Source organism: Oncorhynchus clarkii, chromosome 21, assembly GCF_045791955.1.
Source record: "Oncorhynchus clarkii lewisi isolate Uvic-CL-2024 chromosome 21, UVic_Ocla_1.0, whole genome shotgun sequence".
Taxonomy (NCBI): domain Eukaryota; kingdom Metazoa; phylum Chordata; class Actinopteri; order Salmoniformes; family Salmonidae; genus Oncorhynchus; species Oncorhynchus clarkii.
In genome coordinates, this window is record NC_092167.1 from 17,900,550 (window position 1) to 17,921,984 (window position 21,435).

At 43.8% G+C, this 21,435-nt stretch overlaps 1 protein-coding gene and 1 non-coding gene across 3 annotated transcripts; both read left to right on the top strand.

The window, feature by feature from the left end:
- The first annotated feature begins 823 nt into the window (after positions 1–823).
- LOC139379345 (zinc finger protein AEBP2-like) lies at positions 824–18,181 on the top strand. Of its 2 annotated transcripts, none has more exons than XM_071122154.1 (8): positions 824–1,420; positions 4,092–4,317; positions 4,802–4,909; positions 7,967–8,153; positions 8,651–8,775; positions 13,153–13,220; positions 14,916–15,029; positions 16,113–18,181. In XM_071122154.1, the coding sequence occupies exons 1-8, from the start codon at positions 915–917 to the stop codon at positions 16,123–16,125; spliced, it is 1,347 nt and encodes a 448-aa protein (XP_070978255.1). In that variant the 5' UTR covers positions 824–914; the 3' UTR covers positions 16,126–18,181. The 2 variants fall into 2 exon arrangements, with proteins under 2 accessions (XP_070978255.1, XP_070978254.1); XM_071122153.1 differs by having other exon boundaries at positions 828–1,420; positions 8,633–8,775.
- Positions 18,182–18,296: 115 nt separating this feature from the next.
- Positions 18,297–18,426, top strand: LOC139379679 (small Cajal body-specific RNA 14). Its single transcript, XR_011628420.1, has one exon. It is a non-coding gene; the product is annotated as a small Cajal body-specific RNA 14 (non-coding RNA).
- The last annotated feature ends 3,009 nt before the right edge of the window (positions 18,427–21,435 follow it).

The window sequence follows — 21,435 nt, forward strand, 5'->3', positions numbered from 1 at the left end:
TCAGTCAGTGCAATTCCATCAAGTTCCAGCAATGGAGTCCAACTTGCACTGGACACTGGAAAGGTCTCTTGAATGGCAATGCCTGTACTTGAAGAATCCATCACGGTCCCCTACCATACTTTTACAAGAGTAAGACCTGGAGGTCATGAAGAATCCATCACGGTCCCCTACCATACTTTTACAAGAGTAAGACCTGGAGGTCATGAAGAATCCATCACGGTCCCCTACCATACTTTTACAAGAGTAAGACCTGGAGGTCATGAAGAATCCATCACGGTCCCCTAACATACTTTTACAAGAGTAAGACCTGGAGGTCATGAAGAATCCATCACGGTCCCCTACCATACTTTTACAAGAGTACGACCTGGAGGTCATGAAGAATCCATCACGGTCCCCTAACATACTTTTACAAGAGTAAGACCTGGAGGTCATGAAGAATCCATCACGGTCCCCTACCATACTTTTACAAGAGTAAGACCTGGAGGTCATGAAGAAGATAAAATATATCCGCTTTGATGAATTTACATTAAAGTCTAGGCTTTATGCAAAAATGCAATTAACATAGGTTAGGCTTACTAATAGAATTGAGCACAGGGTATGGTGGTAAGAATTGTCTAGATTTATGACTGGAACGTGTTACTGGGTGATGATTGACTTCAATTAAAGGGAAATATTAGGGCCAATGTTGTGTTTCTGGAGCACTTGTTTTTACATGTATATATATTTATATATATAAACCAATGTAACAATAGTTCTCTGAAACACGTGGAACGGTCCACAATGTGGGGGGCTACGTCATGGTTATGCCTCCTCCCCGTTGAACACCCGTGGTGAAGCAGCGCATGCTATTGGGAGGAAGAACCAACTTTGTGGGGTAGCCTACAACACAAAATAGCTTACTACGCGCTGTGAACATGGCTGCAGTTACAACCAACGGTACCGAACAAGACTCCACACCGACAAACGAGCAAAATGGAACATTGGACAAAGAAGAAAACGGGAATAAGAAGCAGGGCCCCACAGACTCGAAACAGGAACCGGGTGACAACAAGGACGGACCAGAAATGGACGTGAGCAACCGAGACAGCAAAGAGGAGAAGCATTCAGTCGCACTAGAAGTCGCAAAAGAATCGGTTTTGTCCACGGAAAATGGTAACAAAGAAGAACCGGCCTGTGAACGGTCTGAACCGGTTAAAAGTCCCGTGGAGGGAATCCCTGCGAGCAGCACCGAAACCGGGGAGAGCATCGTGGAGCTGAAACCAGAACAAAGAGAGGAGAGCGTGTCCTCGCCTCCCAGCTCGGACAAGACCAAAAGCGAGGAATCCACGGAGAAAACCGACCGCGGTATCAAAAGACGGGCCAGTGTGGAGATATCATCCTCGGATGGAGAACCTCTCAGTCGAATGGATTCGGAAGACAGGTCTGTGGATTACTAATACCCGACCAAATGTTGAATACAAAGCAACGCAGCAATGTTGCCAGCCCACTCCAACAATGATTAAATTTTAATTAGATGTTTACGTTTGCTCAAGCTACATTGTTACAAGTTACACTCACTATCCTTGCAATTATGTAGCGTGGTGTGATATCTCCGTACTTTGTATTTTGCCAAACAGCAGTTTAGCATAACAATCGGGTTTGTTTTGCTACAATGCATCAGCACCCAATGCGCAATTATGCGTTATGGGCAGTTGACATGCATAGTTTTAACCGATAGTTGAATAGGCCTAAGTTTGCCTTTAGTTTACCATGGAATGGTTCCACGCTGCACGTACACCCACTTCTGGACATCCTGTCCATGTATGGCCTGCATTGCCACCACGATGCTCATTGTGTAATACATCGCTACTATGAAACCAGGGTCAAAAAGAGACGTACCAGCAATATGAACATTTCAGACTTGATTTTATCTTGTGAACAAATTCAGTAAGTTAAGTAAGATTTTCCAAGTTGGCATGTATCCTTGACAAAAACATGTATCCTTGAAAGTCCCATGAGTAATTTCACAGGTGTAGCACTGAGACAAAGAAACGAATCACTCACTAACAAGCCAACCAACAGGCCCCAGCTTTCATATGAAGGGTGGTGTTTAGGCACAGAGCTACTTCTAACATATCTATACACACACTCTTACAGACGTGTCAACTGGCTCAATGTGGTCACACAACACTTCATCGCCTTCTAGTTGGTTTGGCCATGTGGCTGGGTGGTGACTAGTTACAGGATGTCTGTGTTGAGATGAGTCCTTTATACACACACACACACACACAGGTTCTCACCCTCATGCACACAAGTGAATCACACACACACACACGTCTTTCTGAGATATTTAGATGTGTACCCAGAATTCCCCATTACAATATGTGAAATGGCCCAGATGGAACTTCCACTGCATCATAAACTAGTGCAGAAGAGCGAGCGAGTGAATCAGTTCATAGGTGTTCCAAATGAGTAATGCTGTATGCAACTCACTGCTCAACTCTGTTCCAATGCAACTTCAAATAATTGACTCTGGGTTATTGCGGCCCACCCAAAGCAGTGAGATTGTCCCAACTCTATGGCGAACTCCAGTTACGTGTGTATGTCGTTGAACCCGACTCGTTGTGCATGTAACAATCGAAGTCAACACACAGACATGAACTATAGCACGAAGCATGCTAAAGTCCTGTGTCGATATAGGGTCCTATCAGCCAGGTACTAATACTACACACAGATCTGCCCCCTGCGCACAGCGTCTGAATATCACTGGACGAGCCAACGGATCAGAACGATATACACATTTCCTATTCAAATGGAAGCAGAGAAATCCATGATTTCACACACACCCCGATGTCCACCCTTCTCCTTTTGCTACTAGAATAGTGGAATAATTCCCCCTTTCTGGATCCCGGTAGATTTCCTCGGTCTGTAGTCATGCGGCGACCTGTCGAGGGTAGCTAACAAAAGGAAACCCAGTGAGCACAAAGGCTGAAGTCCCTGTGTTGCTTCGGGAACTGAAGTGTAGTATCTGAAGGAGAGAGGATCCAATTTCCCCCCCCCCCCCCCATTTTCCCTCCCAACCCTCCTGTCATGGTGCGTTGCTTTGTCTGGCCGGGGCAGAATGGCCCGTAGTAAGAAAGGAGTGAATGGAGGAGAGAGCTCTGCTGTTTGGGCAGCTGCATGGTCTCAATGTAACTTTTGTTCCCCTTCTGGCACTGAGGACCTCAGAAACAGAGCAGGGCAGCAGCTGGAGGCAGGCAGCCTTACGAGGTGTGTGTGTGTGTTTGTCACCTTCTCTTCATTCAGTCCAACGTGGTAGCATTACTGAGTCACTAATGCTCTCTGAGAAGCTTTGTGTGGGTGTGAGGACGGAGAGGGATACTTCTACATCTCTAATGGCATGAGATTCAAATCCTCCATGGCAGACCTGAATCCAATCGAGAATCTGTGGAAAGAACTGAAAACTGCTGTTCACAAATGCTCTCCATCCAACCTCCCTGAGCTCGAGCTGTTTTGCAAGGAGGAATGGGAAAACATTTCAGTCTCTCGATGTGCAAAACTGATAGAGACATACCCCAAGCGACTTACAGCTGTAATCGCAGCAAAAGGTGGCGCTACAAAGTATTAACTTAAGGGGGCTGAATAATTTTGCACGCCCAATTTTTCAGTTTTTAATTTGTTAAAAAAGTTTGAAATATCCAATAAATGTCGTTCCACTTCATGATTGTGTCCCACTTGTTGTTGATTCTTCACAAAAAATACAGTTTTATATCTTTATGTTTGAAGCCTGAAATGTGGCAAAAGGTCGCAAAGTTCAAGGGGGCCGAATACTTTCGCAAGGCACTGTATATAGTCTCGTTATTTTGTTGCTCCTATTTAAAAAAAAAAAAAAAAAAAAACTTTATTTAGTAAATATTTTCTCAACTTTCTTTTTCTTAACTGCATTGTTGGTTACGGTTGTGTAAGTCAGCATTTCACGGTAAGGTCTACACTGTTGTATTCGGCGCATGTGAAGAATAACATTTTGATTTGTTTTGTAGTGCAACAGATCTCTGTGCTGACCCCATCTCTCACTGTCCCTCCCCCTCTCACTGTCCCTCTCCCTCCCTCAGTATTAGCAGTACTCTGATGGACATGGAGAGCACAGCGTCCAGCGGGCGCTCCACACCTGCCATGATGAATGGGCACGGCCCTGCCACCGCCACCCCGTCGGTGGGTAAGAGCGTGGCATACACCTGCTGCTGGGACCAATGCCAGCTCCTATTTACCACCAGCCCAGACCTGGCTGAGCACATCAGGGGCGTGCACGTGGACGGACAACGAGGAGGGTTATGCAGTGTAGGAAAGAAACTTCCTAAATCTTCTGTCCTCTTGCCTGCTCACCATCTCCTATTCTTTCTACATCTCCTAGTTTTATGCCTCCACTCATCTTCTCCTCTTCCCCCTCTTCTCCACCACCACAACCCTGTCTTCACAATATCAATCCCTTCCACTTCTCCATCTTGAAGATAATCCAAACATCCTGTGTTAAACTAACTCCAGATGAAAAGTACTGCTGTACATTATAGACTCTGGCTGTAAAAAGACAGCTTGATGTTTTATCTCTCTTTGAACTTTAGGTTCAGAGAGGGGGCGGCGGTCAGTTTATGGGGGATTGAGTTTCTAGGTGCTTCTGCCAACTACTACAATTCTTGAGGATAGTAGGATTTCATAGGACATTTAGTCTCTTACATTGCATCTTGGGTAACTCATAAGAGCTAGGTTGCGAGTGACCTGTGAATATATATGTTTGTGTGTAACAGTGTTGCTGTCCTCTCACCAGGTGTTTGTGTGTCTGTGGAAGGGCTGCAAGGTGTATAACACCCCATCCACCAGTCAGAGCTGGCTTCAGAGACACATGGTCTCACACAGTGGAGACAAACCATTCAAGGTGAGAAAACACCCTCCTTTCTTCCATTTCACTGTCACACACATGACATCTAAGCACTGACTCTGCAAACCACATCCTCATGTCAGTGTCTTCACAAAGTTATTGATACCCCTTGACTTATTCCACATTTTGTGTTACAACCTGAATTTAAAATGGATTTGTTTGTTCTCTCACCCATCTACACACTACCCCATAATGACAAAGTGAAAACAAGTTTTTATTGAAAATGAAGTACAGAAATATCTAATTTACAGAAGTATTCACACCCCCGAGTTAATGCATGTTAGAATCTGCTTTGGCAGCGACTGTAGCTGTCTTTCTGGGTAAATCTCTAAGAGCTTTGCACACCTGGATTGTACAATATTTTCACATTATTCTTTAGTTTTATTCTTCAAGCTCTGTCAAGGTTTTGGGGATCATTGCTAGACAGCCATTTTCAAGTCTTGCCATAGATTTTCATGCCAATTTATGTCAAAACTGTAACGAGGCCACTCCGGAACATTCAATGTCATCTTGGTAAGCAACTCCTGTGTATATTTGGCCTTGTGTTTTAGCTTATTGTCCTGCTGAAAGGTGAATTTGTCTCCCACTGAACCTGGTTTTCCTCTATGATTTTGCCTGTGCTTAGCTCTGTTTTGTTTATTTTTATCCTAGTCGATGACAAGCATTCCCATAACATGATGCAGCCACCGCCATGCTTGAAAATGTGATGTGGTTCTCAGTAATGTGTTGTGTTGGATTTGCCCTAAACGTAATGCTTTGTATTCAAGACATAAAGTTAATTTCTTTCCCACATTCTTTGCAGTTTTACTTTAGTGCCTTATTGCAAACAGGATGCATGTTTTGGCAATATTCTGTACAGGCTTCCCTTCTTTTCAGTCTGTCAATTAGGTTAGTGTTGTGGAGTAACTACAATGTTGTTGATCCATCAGTGTTCTCCTATCACAGCCATTAAACGCTGTACCAGTTTTAAAGTCACCAATGGGCCGGCCTGAGCAGTTTCCTTCCTCTCCAGTACCTGAGTCTTTTTTCGGAAGGGTGCCTGTATCTTTGTAGTGACTGGTTCTGTTGATACACCATCCAAAGTGTAATTAATAACTTCACAATACTCAAAGGGATATTCATTGTCTGCTCTACCAATAAGTGCCCTTTGAGAGGCATTGCAAAACCTCCCTGGTCTTTGTGGTTGAATCGGTGTTTCAAATTCACTGCTTGACTGAGGGACCTTAAAGATAACTGTATGTGTGGAGTACAGAGATGAGGTAGTCATTCAAAAATCATGTTATTAAACACAGGCCATGCAACTTCAGTGATTTAAGCACATTTTTATTCCTGAACTTATTTAGTCTTGCCATAACAAAGGGGTTGAATACTTATTGACGCAAGACATTTCCGCTTTCATTTTAAATGAATTAATTAGTAAACATTTTTTTTTAAACATAATTCCACTTGGACATTATGGGGTATTGTGTGTAGGCCAGTAAACACCAATTCTCAAATGAAGCCATTTGAAATTCAGGCTGTAGCACAACAAAATGTGTGAAAAGTTGAGGGGTGAATTCTTTCTGAAGGCCCCGTACCTGCTGTATGTACACGTCATGTGCTATAGGTTGTTCTAGTCTTGGAGAGCATCATAATCATTCTAAGACAAGGCACATCGGTCACACACTATCCTGTGTAACGCTAATGCATGATATTCTATACTCAGGCCTACAGTTTCCACCACCATAACCCTTTGAACTTTCATTGAAAAGGAAATCACCTAGATTTCCTCAAATGGAAAGACCAATACTATTATTATATACAGTTGAAGTCGTAAGTTTATGTACACTTAGGTTGGAGTCTTTAACTCGTTTTTCAACCACTCCACACATTTCTTGTTAACTAACTATAGTTTTGGCAAGTCGGTTAGGACATTTACTTTGTGCATGACGCAAGTCATTTTTCCAACAATTGTTTACAGACAGATTATTTCACTTATAATTCACTGTATCACAATTCCAGTGGGTCAGAAGTTTACATACACTAAGTTGACTGTGCCTTTTAAACAGCTTGGAAAATTCCAGAAAATGTCATGGCTTTATAAGCTTCTGAAAGGCTAATTGACATAATTTGAGTCAGTTGGAGGTGTACCCGTGGATGTATTTCAAGGCCTACCTTCAAACTCAGTAGCTTGACATCATGGGAAAATCTAAATAAATATTTTTGGAGAAATGTCCTCTTGTCTGATGATACAAAAATAGAACTGTTTGGCCATGATGACCATTATTATGTTTGGAGGAAAAAGGGGGAGGCTTGCAAGCCGAAGAACACCATCCCAACTGTGATTTGCTGCAAGAGGGACTGTTGCACTTCACAAAATAGATGGCATCATGAGGCAGGAAAAATATATGGATATATTGAAGCAACATCTCAAGACATCAGTCATGAAGTTAAAGCTTGGTCGCAAATGGGTGTTCAAAATGGAAAATGACCCCAAGAATACTTCCAAAGTTGTGGCAAAATGGCTTAAGGACAACAAAGTCAAGATGTTGGAGTGGCCATCACAAAGCCCTGACCTCAAACCTATAGAAAATGTGTGGGCAGAACTGAAAAAGCATGTGTGAGCAAGGAGGCCTACAAACCTGACTCAGTTACACCAACACTGTCAGGAGGAATGGGCCTAAATTCACCCAACTTATTGTGGGAAGCTTGTGGAAGGCTGCCCAACATGTTTGACCCAAGTTAAACAACTTAAAGGCAATGCTACCAAATACTAATTGAGTGTATGTAAACTTCTGACCCACTGGGAATGTAATGAAAGAAATAAAAGCTGAAGTAAATCATTCTCTCTACTATTATTCTGACATTTCTCATTCTTAAAATAAAGTGGTGATCCTAACTGACCTAAAACGGGGTATTTTTACTAGGATTAAATGTCAGGAATTGTGAAAAACTGAGTTTAAATGTATTTGGCTAAGGTCTATGTAAACTTCCGACTTCAACTGTATGTAAGTGCTCTTGTGTAAGATATCTACTAGTCTGTATTCTCACCGGTGTTGTCTCTGTTTCCATCAGTGTGTGGTGGGGGGTTGCAATGCCACTTTTGCCTCCCAGGGGGGGCTGGCACGCCACGTACCCACCCACTTCAGCTCCCAGAACTCCAACAAGCTGGCCAATCAGGGCAAGATGAAGGAGGATTCACCTTCGAAAGCGGGGCTTAACAAGAGGCGGAAACTCAAGAATAAACGCAGGAGGTCTTTACGTACGTATCCGAGAAACACGCACATATAAACACACACAATACACACACATCATACACAATACACACACAGCATACGTCTTATTATCCTTGTGGGGGACCCTAAAATGGATTTCCATGAAATCCTATTTTCTCTAATTGTTCATTTAATTTGAACCGTAAACCTAAACCTAATTCTAAAATAGTCTTTGTCCTCTGGGACTTTTTGGAATTTCTGGTACCCACGAGGATGGTAATCTAAGCGTGCGCGCACAAATGCAAGCATGTGTACACATATACAGATATGCAGGCACACACTCAATCATACAAACAATCAACCATGTACTCGCTGATCAGTTTGCCTGGCTTTCAAACCAAGCGTCTTAACCAATCGGGTGGTGGGAAACGTTTTGATGAATATCTACGAGGGTCAGATCCATCTGATTGGCTAATCACCTCTGACCTATGAACCTCAGTTTAATGCTCCCCCTCTCTCACCCCAGTGTGTTCTGTCCCTCCAGCACGACCTCACGACTTCTTTGATGCCCAGACCATGGATGCTATCAGACACCGGGCCATCTGCCTCAACCTGGCTACACATATAGAGAGCCTGGGCAACGGACACAGTGTGGTGTTTCACAGCACGGTTAGTAGTAGCACACACACACCGTTGTCTACCACAGCATGGTCAGGGATCCAGCTGCAGCAGACCATGCAGGGTCCTGCACACACACGCTGTACTTCACTGTTCAGACAGCAGAGGGCCCATCAGACCTACAGTATTACGGTCTCCGCTGTATAGAGGAGTTTGTCTTTTTAAATTTTTACCTTTATTTAAGCTGGGAGTCATGCTGAGACCACGGTCTCTTTCGCAGATGAGGCCTTGCATGACCACATCGATTACACAACCATTACACCATTAAACATATCTATCTGTACACACGTCAATTACACAATACACGACAAGTAAATCGCAATCATATGAAACAAACACATTCTTCAGTAAAAAGGCTCTTTAACATCTGCCCGAGTTTCCCTAGAGGCACCAACTCTAACTTTAAGGACTTTAGGAGATTATTCCACGAGGCGCAATAAACTAAAAACAGATGTACCTAATTGGGTTGAGATTGAAGCGCCCTCCAGGGTTAGACATCCCTGAGTCCGGGTCTGGTTACTTGTCAGTCTGAAGTTTAACAATGAGGTAAGGTATGATGGAAGTTTATGCAAGAGGGCTCTATAGACCAAAAAAAAGAGAGCGCAATGCATCGATCTACGAGACTTGACAGCGGGCCAGCCTACTTTCTGATACAAACTGCAGTGATGTGTACGGAACCTATCGCCCGTAACAATGCACTGTGGTCAACTGTGTGCAACGGCTTCAGTACCGTGGCAGCAGCGTTCATATAGACGATATCGCCATAGTCAATAACCGGCATGAATGTTTGACAGGATGATTTGTTTTTCTGCTATTTAATGAAAGACAGGAACCTGGCCCTATAGAAGAAGCCTATTTTAATTATTAATTTCTTAACTTATTCATCAACATGCTTTTCGAAAGAGAGCTTTTCGTTAATCCAGATGCTCAGATATTTATAAGAGGGGAGATGATCAATGAGGGCACCATCCAAAGTATTAGGGGTGTCACAGTTCATCAAACCCACGGTTTGGTAGGTTTTTTGGGGTTCACGGTTCAGTTTCAATACAGCAGGGGAAAATTAAGTTCCATTCACAATATTCCTGTCATTCTGTTGTGGCAGAATTGTTATTGTGGTCCTCTCAAGGTTCCACTCTGATGCTGCATTGGTCACATTCTGGGAGGTGGGAATGTATTCGTTGTTTAGTCATAAATAGCAGTTGGACGCATTCATGTGATTTGAACTCGTTGCGAAACGCCAGTGGCTAATGCTCTATCAGCCATAAACTAAAAGTGCATGTAAAAAAAGAATGTTTTTGTTCAGCAAACCACAATAGATTGCTTTTTTTATAAATGTTTTGTTCCATTGAACTGCCAAATGCTGTTCGAGGCCATTTCCTTAGCAGGTGACGTCCGTGGTAATCATGTGGGAGAAGTGTGTGCTTCAGATCATTGACAAGTTTCCCACAAGTAAGTAAGTACCAGTTGGAGGGCCATTCAAGTGGGGTTTTCCCCAGTCGTATGTGGTAAATTCCCACTTGGTTACGAACACACCATGACACGGTCTCCTTCGGTGCCCTGATGCACAGTTGTGATGCTCATAAAGGGGAGTGTCTGTAGCACGATTACATCTCCTATTCCAGGGTAATGTGATGGGCTGTCACTGTGAAGTAAGCGCAAGCCAATTCATTCTGAACTTCGTTTTTGGCTTGCTTATATCGAGCGGGTACAACCTGTTTGCTTAAATTGGTGCAGGAGGGAAGTTCGCAACGTGGCTTAAAAGCACTTTCACAAGGCACTGAAACCTCCCTATTCTCAATCACCGTGAATCGGTGCATATCCGTGGTTATAAAGCAAAGACTGTAAAACAAATATAAACATAACCTACCTATCGCTCTTGTAATTTCTTTGGCCCGGTCAGAATCAGCTGCCACGGAATGCTTGAAATGCAGAGGTGAGACGATGTGTTTCTGTCTTGCTCCGTGTACCTCGGGTGATGTCGGAGTAAATGTGTCAACAACATTTGAGGTGTTGGCAGCTGCGTAGGCTGTTTCTGTTGAGCGTGGCGACATACGGTTAACGTTTAACCACCACGTTCTGTCCGTCTCCATTTAAACTGCTGGGAAGCCTAAAAGCTCCTAAACTGGAGATATAAACGATTGTTGATGATCCTCCAGTTCTGATTCCGTCTGCATAGGTGCTCGTTTGAACGGAATAGCCTGAAATGTTTTGTTTCAGCTTCAGTATTTTTTTAACAGATAAATTATATTGTTAATAATGTGAAAATAACCAGAGCAAGAATCCATCCCGTAGGACTCCATTTGTTATGTGGTGTAAATAGACACGGTATACTTTTTACAGCATCAATATGTAACTTTTTAGGTGACCCAACCAAATTCACATAGAAATGTGAGTTGTAGATCTGTCATTCTCGTTGAAAGCAAGTCGACGAAGTGGTGTGTGTATATATATATATATATGTGCTTTATTTCTATGCTTTCCGCTAAGTTTTGTTTTTTGCGTCTTACTTTATGTTTTGTACAACTGCATCAAACAACTGAAAATACAATGTTTTTGGTTATGGTGAATATATTTGACAGTGGTTTAGATGGTAGTGATTCTCTACACTTTGGTTCCATGCCCCTTTAATGAAACTGCTAATAAAGGAAATTAGGCAAACTTAGAATTTTAGCAATCAGGAAATGGCGGAGTGGTTTCTGCGTAGTGCATCTTTAAATCATTTTCAAACCAGCTACACGCAGCCTGGAAATGGGGCGCTAATTATTTAGGTCTCACGCGTCACCATCTTTTGAAGGGACAGTAATGTGGGCCACTTTCCAGACCTTGGGGACGGCAGCAGAAATAATTGTAAGGTAAAACGTGTTAAAAGATTCTACAATCAGAAAGCTGCAGCAAGAAAGGATCAAGTAAATCAGCCCCAGTGTTGTTTTTGTTTCTTTCTTTACAGTGATCTTCCTCGTGGCGTCTAGCACATCACAGGTAGAAAGTTGTTGAAATAAAAACAAAGATTCACTAGAGCAAACTAGAGGCTGGGAGAGGGGCAGGCAGTCGACTGGCTCCCCAGGGTCAATTAAGCCACCATTTATTTCAAATAAAAAGCCCGCTGAGATTAAATGCTGATTTTAAAAGCATCACGATCTCATTTTTCTCAGTAATAATACCAGAGTCTGACCCAACTTGTTTTCCAAAATTGACGTATTACCAGCAGTCTGGTTTAAACTCTCATGAGTTAGTGTGTGCAGTATTGAGGCCTGCGGAAAATGAAGGGCCCAGCCAGGGAATAACAGACTCCCATGCCCCTTTTTAATTAAACTGCTAATAAGGGAATTGCCAGAAACCCTCCCACGAAACACACGCACTGCTCTGACGTACATGCCAGAGTCCAGACCCAGCCAGGCCTGTTGTTGGAGCCGCTTAGAAAACAGACCCCTACGCCGCTCTCTTCCCTCACCCTTCCACCCTCCATCTCTCCCCTACACATGCAGTTGGAGTGCTTCTACCAGTATTATCTCAGAGAAATCAAGAGAGCGAGAGACGGCGTAGGAGCCCAGCAGTTGCCTGACGACTCCAACTGAATTCTTCCGCTGCTCTGTTCACTTCAGTCTGAGACTGCCATCATTGAAGTAGTTTGTGGTGATGTCAAAACAGTCATCAGCCATTTGGATTGTCTCTAATCAGAGTATCAAAGCCAATTTACATTTTCAAAACACTGTTTTACCCACGTGTGTTCCAACCCCATCAATTTCTGGGACCAATCAGAAATTGTCGAGGAGATACTCTGATCCAGACTCATTGCAGAGAAGGAATTGACGGCCGTGGGCGTGGCGTAGCATTTGGCTGAAGCAAGGACATTGGGTAGCCCGGCAAACCCAGCAGGCCTTGTCTACGCCAAAGCTATAAGCAAATAAAACTAGTCTAGTGTAACGTCTAGAGTCTAATATAACGCCTTTTCACGCTGTAACTAGCTACTTTCTGTGTGTGTGTGTGTGTGTGTGTACACATATCCGTCTGTGTGTTTCTAAAGATAAATAGCATTCCTAGTCTTCACCTTGGTCCAGGGTCACACACTCACGAACTGTGGCAGGCACTAATGTCAGTCAGGAAGCTGTATTGTTCCTACCACAGGGTGTGTGTGTAGGTTTAGCGGCTGGACTGGCGTCTTCAGGCCAGTGAGGTACGTCTGCAGAGTGGGAGGGAGGACAGATTGACTCTGGCTCAATTAGACTGGAACCAGGTGTCTCATTCCTTTTACTGACTTGCCGTCAGCATCAGACCTTCGGTTAGGGATGGTGTGTGTCTCCAGTACAATGTTGTTTTCCAATGTCTCTGTTACTGGGTGGTGTCTTGACTCTCTTCTTCTGTCTCTAGGTAATAGCGAGGAGGAAGGAAGATTCTGGGAAGGTTAAAGTCCTCCTCCACTGGACTCCTGAGGACATGTAAGTTGCCCTCTTCTCCACCCTCTCTTCCCCACATCCTGCTCTTCATCTCTCTCCTGTTGGCAGACACAAGGCCACAGTCCTCTTCTCTCACCTCGCTCACTTTTCTCTTCTGTACTACTGGCAAGCAGAGGGTTCCCCTCCTCTCTTCCTATCCTTCTCCTCCCCTGCTCTGTAAATGTCAGCTGGCGTTTAGTGGTGGTTAGACAGTTTGTCCTGTGGTTGGGGGCAGGAGGCAGGCAATCACATGTCACCGCACCCCACACAAACACACACAGGAGGATACCTAGGCTAGCGTCTCTTCCATCCAGAAGGGTCAGTGACCTGGATGGGTTCCCTCATCTCGTGGGAGCTACCCTGTGGTCTCTCTCTCCATCCTTCCCTTCATCCCTTCCTCTAACTCTTTCTCTGCTCCTTTTGCCCACATCAGTGGCCCAGTTTAGAGCATTAAGGACCAAGCGCTCGCCTGTCTTTCCCCCCTGACTAGCATAACAGCTATCCTAACCAGCTATGTGCGTTTCAGACTTGAATATTGTAAGTTAGCTATGTAGTTAGCATAGTATATTATCAGACAAATTATTGAAGGTAAGGAGACGAGGAGAGGAAGTCACTTCAGACTATTGAGCCGCAGCCCTCCTCGTCATTAGTCTCTCAGCCAGAGGAACTGGCTGTCAGCTCAACTCTGCTCTGTCTAAAACCCCTCTCCCCGAGAACTCATCTCCGATAGAAACAACTTTCTGGGTCAGGAAACGGGCTAAAAGCCAAAACGACGCTCGCTTTCGCGGTACATGTCCAAAATAAACCTCTCGTTGGAATTTTTGGGAGGAGCAAGAGACGTATTGCAGCACTCGTTTCAGAAGCTGTGAGGGGTTTTTGGTTAAGAGGTGGATATGTCTCTCTAAGGACCATGTTGCTGTAAAAGCAACCGTCACCCACTACCATGGAGAATGTCTAACAGATGTTGTAGTCACTCCTACTGTAGCTCTCAGCTACAGGGTTACAGCAGCACCCTATGTACACAGTCCTCTGTGCAGCGAGCATTGTATTTGCTGTGATTTTAAACCGTAACAGGAGACAGCTGAGGCCTTGCCCTCTCGGTCTCCTACCATGTTATTGGGTGCTTTTCTGCTGTTTTTGTTTTGGCTCTGTCTACTTGTGTTCGTCCCTTTGCAAGGGTACGGTCGCCTCTCGCTTCTCCATTTCTTTATCACCACTCTCTTCTCCTTTCATCCACTATCCAACCCTCTTTCTTCCTTTCCTCCCCCTGGGGCTTTCATCTGCCCCTCTCTGAATCTGTGATCTATAGCCAAGCAGTCTGCTAATGATGAACCAAGCACTGCTCATTCACATCTCCCCAACACCCTACCCCGGGGTGCTTTCCTGGTGACGCTCACAGTGGCAGGAGTAGAGGGGCCCAGTACTGGTATTGATCCTCTCCCATTGTTTCCCACGGATAACACCTAAATACACTGTTTAGTTAGACAATGCTTTAGGAAGCATGCATGTGTACCACTGCAATCTCTTCTTAACCCGTTTCTAAGCTGATGCCAGTCAGACACCAGCTTGGAGGCAACGGAACCAATTGCAAGACTGGATTTGTACTGACTCATCTCTTCCCCCTCTCTCTATCTCCTTCTTTTCTCACTTTCTCTCTCCTCCTTCCCTCTCACTTTCTCTCAATCTCTCTATCGCCAGACTTCCTGATGTGTGGGTGAATGAGAGTGACCGGCCGCAGCAGAAGACCAAGGTGGTCCATCTCTCCCAGTTGCCCCAGGACACACACGTACTGTTGGACCCCAACATATACAGGTGTGTGTGTGTGTGTGTGTGCGTGCATGCACTGGAGGGGGGGGTGGGGGGTGTAGGTTGCCAAATCTTGAGGCAGAGACCATTAGGGCTAATCATTAACTCTCCAAATAGTGTGCGTGCCTGTGGACGTGCACATAACTCATACGTTGGTTGACTCACAACAGCAGCAATGTGAGCATAGCTACCACAGCCGGTGTGTTTTCCTTGACTCAGTACTGGCCCAGTGATCCCCGGGGGCCAGTGCTACTCTGTTTACCCAGCTAATGAATGATGGCTACATTCTGCCTGTAATAGATGGCCATGCAGCACAGAGCTAAATATGAATGCCCAATGGCTGTGGAGAGATGTGATCCTGAACCCCACGTCAGCCTTTGCGTGCTGCTTTCGAGTTTGTATTACCTAGAAACAAAATCTCTTTTCAGTCTTTCCTCACTTGTATTCTTCCAAGCAGCATTGTAAATGCTTTATAGGCAAAGTGGCAAAGTTCCCTGAGGAATGGTGAGAGGAGGAATCCTGACATGCCTGCCATTCAGTAGGGGCAGGTTATGGTGTGCTGTCGTTGTGATTTGTGTGTCAGGAGTCGTCTGAGAAGTACAGCTTTCAAGATTCAGGAATGATGTGACTGCTATTTATTTCCCCACCAGGTGGCGCCAGTCACTGTTGTCAGCCAGTAGAAAATACTGCGCTGTAGACGAAGCATTCCACCCCTTTTTTTGCATCTTAAGTGTCATCCCCTGCTGTGGGCCTTTCTGACCACTACGATACCTCTCATCACCACTCCCCTGATCAATCAGATTTTTTTTTATTTTTTATAATCTTGTTTTTAAATATTTTTTTTCTCATAAGCACCAGGCCTTTATTACGCCTGTACGATCATTTACACGGTTACAGACTGGCTTTGTTTTTGATGAAGTGTTCGGCATCCTCCCATAGTTCTGTAAAACCCTCGGTAGAATGTAAAACATTCTGTGTATGTAGAGGAATGCTTACATTACACAAATGACTGTGGGTGGAGGTGGACCGTGTTAGAAATCATGATATGCATAACTGTACACTAATGTAAAGTGCTGCCTGTCGTTACAGGATGTTCTTCTAGAGACTAAGAACAATCAATCAAGAGACTTCGAAGGAGCCTGCCGATATCACCTCTCATAGGAAGTCTCTATGTCTTGTCTGGACAGGAGTGAAAACCAGAGATTTCAGTAACTCTTATTTCCCCCTTTTTTTCTTGGTTCAATTTTTGCTCTTTTCACTTTCTTTTCAAATTCCTCCAAATGACAAAGTGAATTTAGTATTTGTTTTTAATGGTTTCTGAAAATACACAGTAGTGTGTGGACACCCCTACAAATTAGCAGATTTGGCTATTTCAGCCACACCCATTGCTGACAGATGTATTAAATTGAGCACACAGCCATGCAATCTCCACAGACAAACATTTGCAGTGGAATGGCCTTACTGAAGAGCTCAGTGACTTTCAACATGGCACCGTCATAGATGCCACCTTTCCAACAAGTCAGTTTTCTGCCCTGCTAGAGCTGTCATGGTCAGCTGTACATGCTTTTATTGTGAACTGGAAATGTCTAGGATCAACAACGGCTCAGCCGCGAAGTGGTAGGCCACAAAAGCTCACAGAATGGGAGTGCTGAAGCACATAGTGTGTAAAAATCGTCTGTCCTCGGTTTCAGCACTCACTGCGGAGTTCCAAACTGCCTCTTGACGCAACATCAGCACAAGAACTGTTTGTCGAGTTTCATTAAGTGGGTTTCCATGACCCGAGCAGCTGCACACAAGCCTAAGATCACCATGCGCCAAGCATTGGCTGGTGTAAAGCTCGCCGCCATTGGACTCTGGCGCAGTGGAAACACGTTCTCTGGAGTGATGAATCACGCTTCACCATCTGGCAGTCCGACAGCCAAATCTAAGTTTGGCGGATGCCAGGAGAACGCTACCTGTCCAAACGCATAGTGCCAACTGTAAAGTTTGGAGGAAGAATAACTTTTTCATGGTTTTAGGCTAGGGCCCTTAGTTCCAGTGAAGGGAAATATTAACCCTACAGCATACGATATTCTAGACGATATGTGCTTCCAACTTTGTGGCAACAGTTTGGGGAAGGCCCTTTCCTGTTTCAGCATGACAATGCCCGCATGCACCAATCGAGGTCCATACAGAAATGGTTTGTCGTGATCAGTGTGAAATAACTTGACTTGCCTGCCCAGTGCCCTGACCTCAACTCAATCGAACCTTTGGGATGAATTGGAATGCCGACTGCGAGCCAGGCCTCATCGGCCAACATCCGTGCCTGCCCGACCTCACTAATGCGCTTGTGGCTGAATGGAAACAAGTCCCCGCAGCAATGTTTCAACATCTAGTGGAAAGCCTTCCCAGAAGACTGGAGTCTGTTATAGCAGCAAGGGGGACCAACTCCATATTAATGCCCATGATTTTGGAATGAGATGTTCGACGAGGAGGTGTCCACATACTTTTGGTCATGTAGTGTAGGCCAAATGTATTATATACTAGGTGCTAAACATTTGAGCCATTAGGTGGGTGCTTTTGGAAGTTTAAGGTAGTACAACTAGACTACGAGCTTAACAGCACAGTTACTTGATGTTGTAGAGACCTAGTTGCATTTTGTAGAGAAACTTGTCTTTGTAAATACTCCTGGAGATTGGTAATTTATTTTTATACCTGGAAATTGTACTGTAGAGGATTTATTATTTCTGCTCCAATGTTTTTAAAATGTTTTAAACTGTAATAATTGTACATAATGCAATAGGAAAATAGTTTTGACGGACAATATCAATTCCTTATTATTTCTTTAAAGGCTGTTTAAGTAGACCCGGTGTTTGTCTGACACTAGCTAGGTAACTTTTACCCTCGCAGCTTCTGATGGTCACGATGACGAGGAAGTTGTAAGGTGTATGTGTTTATCTTTGTGCTGCTGGCAATAGACAACAACAGTATTAACCCCTCTCCAGTCTTCTGTCAGACTGGCTAGCTAACCCTCTGCATGTTAGTGTCCACAGGGATTAGAGACGATCGTGTTGAACTATACAGTAGGAACTGTTCTTCACGGTCTGTCTGAACATCTATAGAGGTCCATTTATAACGTGGCATCACGGGTCTTTTGAAATAAAATTTTTCAATAAAAACCTGTTATCTCTTATAATTGCCTCTGACATGAGGCAGTGGCTTGGTTGGACCAGGAATTTAAGAAGACACTGCACTATATTCAAACGGGTTGTCGGTTCGAATCCGGCGGAGATTGTGGTTGTTCAGTTAAAGTTGCAGTACTGAGCAGTGTACTGTTGACCATGACACCACACATAATGATACTGGTGCTCACCGACAGGACCTAGCAAGTTATTGGGCTCCCTGTGCGATGGTTCCATACACATTCTATGGCTTGGTTGGTAGAGCATGGTTCGCTGTCTCTCTGGCCTGGTTTGTGAGTGCTGTTCTGGGGTTATTCTTTAGCTGGTTCAGGCTGTGTACCAGGCCTGTGTGTTGATCCAGAGCAGGGCTGTTGTGGTGTTTGGGAGGCTGTGTAACACGCTTGTTTGGGAGGAATGTGGGGGCAGTAGGGGCATCTGGGACTGATTTGCTGAGCAGATTCGTGAGCGTAGTGCGGACGGACCAACGGCACACCCAATAAAAGTCATCCTAAAGCATCGGCTGTGTACGTTGTTGAACGCATTTCATTTGGACAGGGATGTGACGCATCCCAACACACACGACCGTCCACAGTGAACTGAGAAGTCTGATTAGAGCATGTTATTTACATCTAGGCCAAGTGCAACTGATAATTGAAGTGATCAATGACCGCTGACATCGCCGCTGGAATATTGAGGTATGGAACAACAAAACATTGATCAAAAACAATATTAGCAATATCAGTCCACTCTGAATCCACTCTGGGCCTTACAATAACATCATGAAGCCTCCAGGCTAGCGCTAATCTATCGATCATTTTTCACCCACTGACAAGATCTGGCATTAGGTTTGTTAGTGTTACATGATAAATGTCATCTGGTGGTGACTGAAATCCGTAGACACAAAAATATGAATAGAAAACAGATGAAAGCGGGTTATGCTTCTGCCGACGTGCCAGATTCCTACTGAGAATGTATTGGATCAATCACTTCTTTATGAATCAGTATATTACTTGCTAGTTATCCAACTTTGACATGTCGGGTGCAAGTTGGGATGGAAGGAAAAATGTTAAAAAATATCCCTTTCCAGATTTTTGGCTATGAATAGTACTGTCGAGATCAAGAATTTAGGTCTTATATCAAGAGCAAAGGCAATAACGTAGAACCCTAAAATCACTTCTGGGATCTTTTTCTCGGCCTCCATTCCAAATGGTTTCAAAATATGAAGGCTGGCAGAAAGCATTCAGGGTCGAGTTAGTCTGGAACAGTTTCTTCGCTCTCCCTAGAAAGATCCTAGTCATTTCATTATTCCGTAACTATGGCTGTGGTGATAAGGTCAGCTGTGGTTTGCAGTAGCCTGAAATTCTAGAATAGTTATTGGGGGAAAAGCAGGAGCCACATAATCCAGAGTGGTTTCGGGTGATGGACAGTGGTCACGGATCTAGGCTAACGCAGACGCCAGCACATTGTGACATTGTAGCCTCTTGTAAGGCAAAGTGGACCAAATGTGTGGCTCATTCTGTGTGGGTGTCACTATTCATCGTCAAGATCATAATCCGACTAATTTCGTCAACACTCATTGGAAATCTCTTCGGCTTGCAAACCTCCCCCCCTTTCCTCCAAACATAATGATGGTCATTATGGCCAAACAGTTATATTTTTGTTTCATCAGACCAGAGAAAATTTCTCCAAAAAGTACCATCTTTGTCCCCATGTGCAGTTGCAAACCTTAGTCTGGCTTTTTTATGGCGGTTTTGGAGCAGTGGCTTCTTTCTTGTAGAGCGGCCTTTCGGGTTATGTCGATATAGGACTCGTTTTACTGTGGATATAGATATTTTTGTACCTGTTTCCTCCAGAATCTTCACAAGGTCCTTTGCTGTTCTGGGATTGATTTCCACTTTTCGCATCAAAGTACGTTAATCTCGAGGAGACAGAACGCATCTCCTTCCTGAGCGGTATGACGGCTGCGTGGTCCCATGGTGTTTATACTTGCGTACTATTGTTTGTTCAGATGAACGTGGTACCTTCAGGCATTTGGAAATTGCTCCCAAGGATGAATCAGGTCTACATTTTTTTTTTATGAGGTCTTGGCTGATTTCTTTTGATTTTCCCATGATGTCAAGCAAAGAGGCACTGAGTTTGAAGGTAGGCCATGAAATACATCCACAAATTATGTCAATTAGCCTATCAGAAGCTTCTAAAGCCATGACATAATTTTCTGGAATTTTTCATTCTGTTTAAAAGGCACAGTCAATTTAGTGTATGTAAACTTCTGACCCACTGGAATTGTGATACAGTGAATCAAGTGAAATAATCTGTAAACAATTGTTGGAAAAATGACTTGTGTCATGCACAAAGCAGATGTCCTAACCGACTTGCCAAAACTATAGTTTTTTAACTAAGAAATGTGTGGAGTGGTTGAAAAACGAGTTTTAATGACTCCAACCTAAGTGTATGTAAACTTCCGACTTCAACTGTACATGCATACACACATGTTGTACGCTCACACACACAAATTCATTATCTTTCGGTTTTGATCATTAGGGGTATTTTTTTTTACATAAGATTCACGAGCTCTGTGATTTATCAAGCAGATTGGATCTTATTAGCCAGCTGCTCATAAATCATGATTTTGGATAGGCTGCTAATTTGGATTTGGCCATCTTAATGCAATACAGTCCAAGAACATTGCGTCGTTTAGCGATTGTGTTAAAAGAAATCTCATAAAAACATTCTCCCTTTAAATCAGATTCTCTCAAACTATTCCCCTATGGAAGGCGGACTGTTTAACTCTCCCATAGTTAAAAAAATAAAAAAAACTTTGAGAAAGTGGCTCTATAGCTGTTAACCACTCCAAATAAAGAGAGCGAATGTTTGTGGCAGGGTTAACATGGGAAACAACACCACAGGGTTTCACTTATAGCTTGAACACGTCTTATAACTGCATCTTCCCACGGGGCCTCACAGATAATAGCTAGCTGTACTCCAACAATGAGAATGTGGTCTTCTGTGAGAAAATGGTGGTCATGAATGACATCACGGATTTCCCACAATTCCCAGAGGTGGCTCTATACTGGGGTTGTGAGTTTCTCACATCACTTGACTCATAATAAACATATAGAAAATTAGAAAGTTTTCTGTCTTGTGAGTTTGCCAACACCCCTTATATGCCCATGTGGGGATTTTATTTTACTGTAAAAAGATGCATGTACAACACACAACCGGCTCCACTGTTGCACATAGTTGGAGATATG

What these genes read in the sequence shown, in the direction of transcription:
- LOC139379345 (XM_071122153.1), top strand. Translation starts at nt 915, where the DNA reads ATGGCTGCAGTTACAACCAACGGTACCGAACAAGACTCCACACCGACA. An exon ending in GTGGAGACAAACCATTCAAG is followed by an intron (nt 4,910 to 7,966) that starts GTGAGAAAACAC and finishes TGTTTCCATCAG; the next exon opens with TGTGTGGTGGGGGGTTGCAA. An exon ending in GTGTGGTGTTTCACAGCACG is followed by an intron (nt 8,776 to 13,152) that starts GTTAGTAGTAGC and finishes TTCTGTCTCTAG; the next exon opens with GTAATAGCGAGGAGGAAGGA.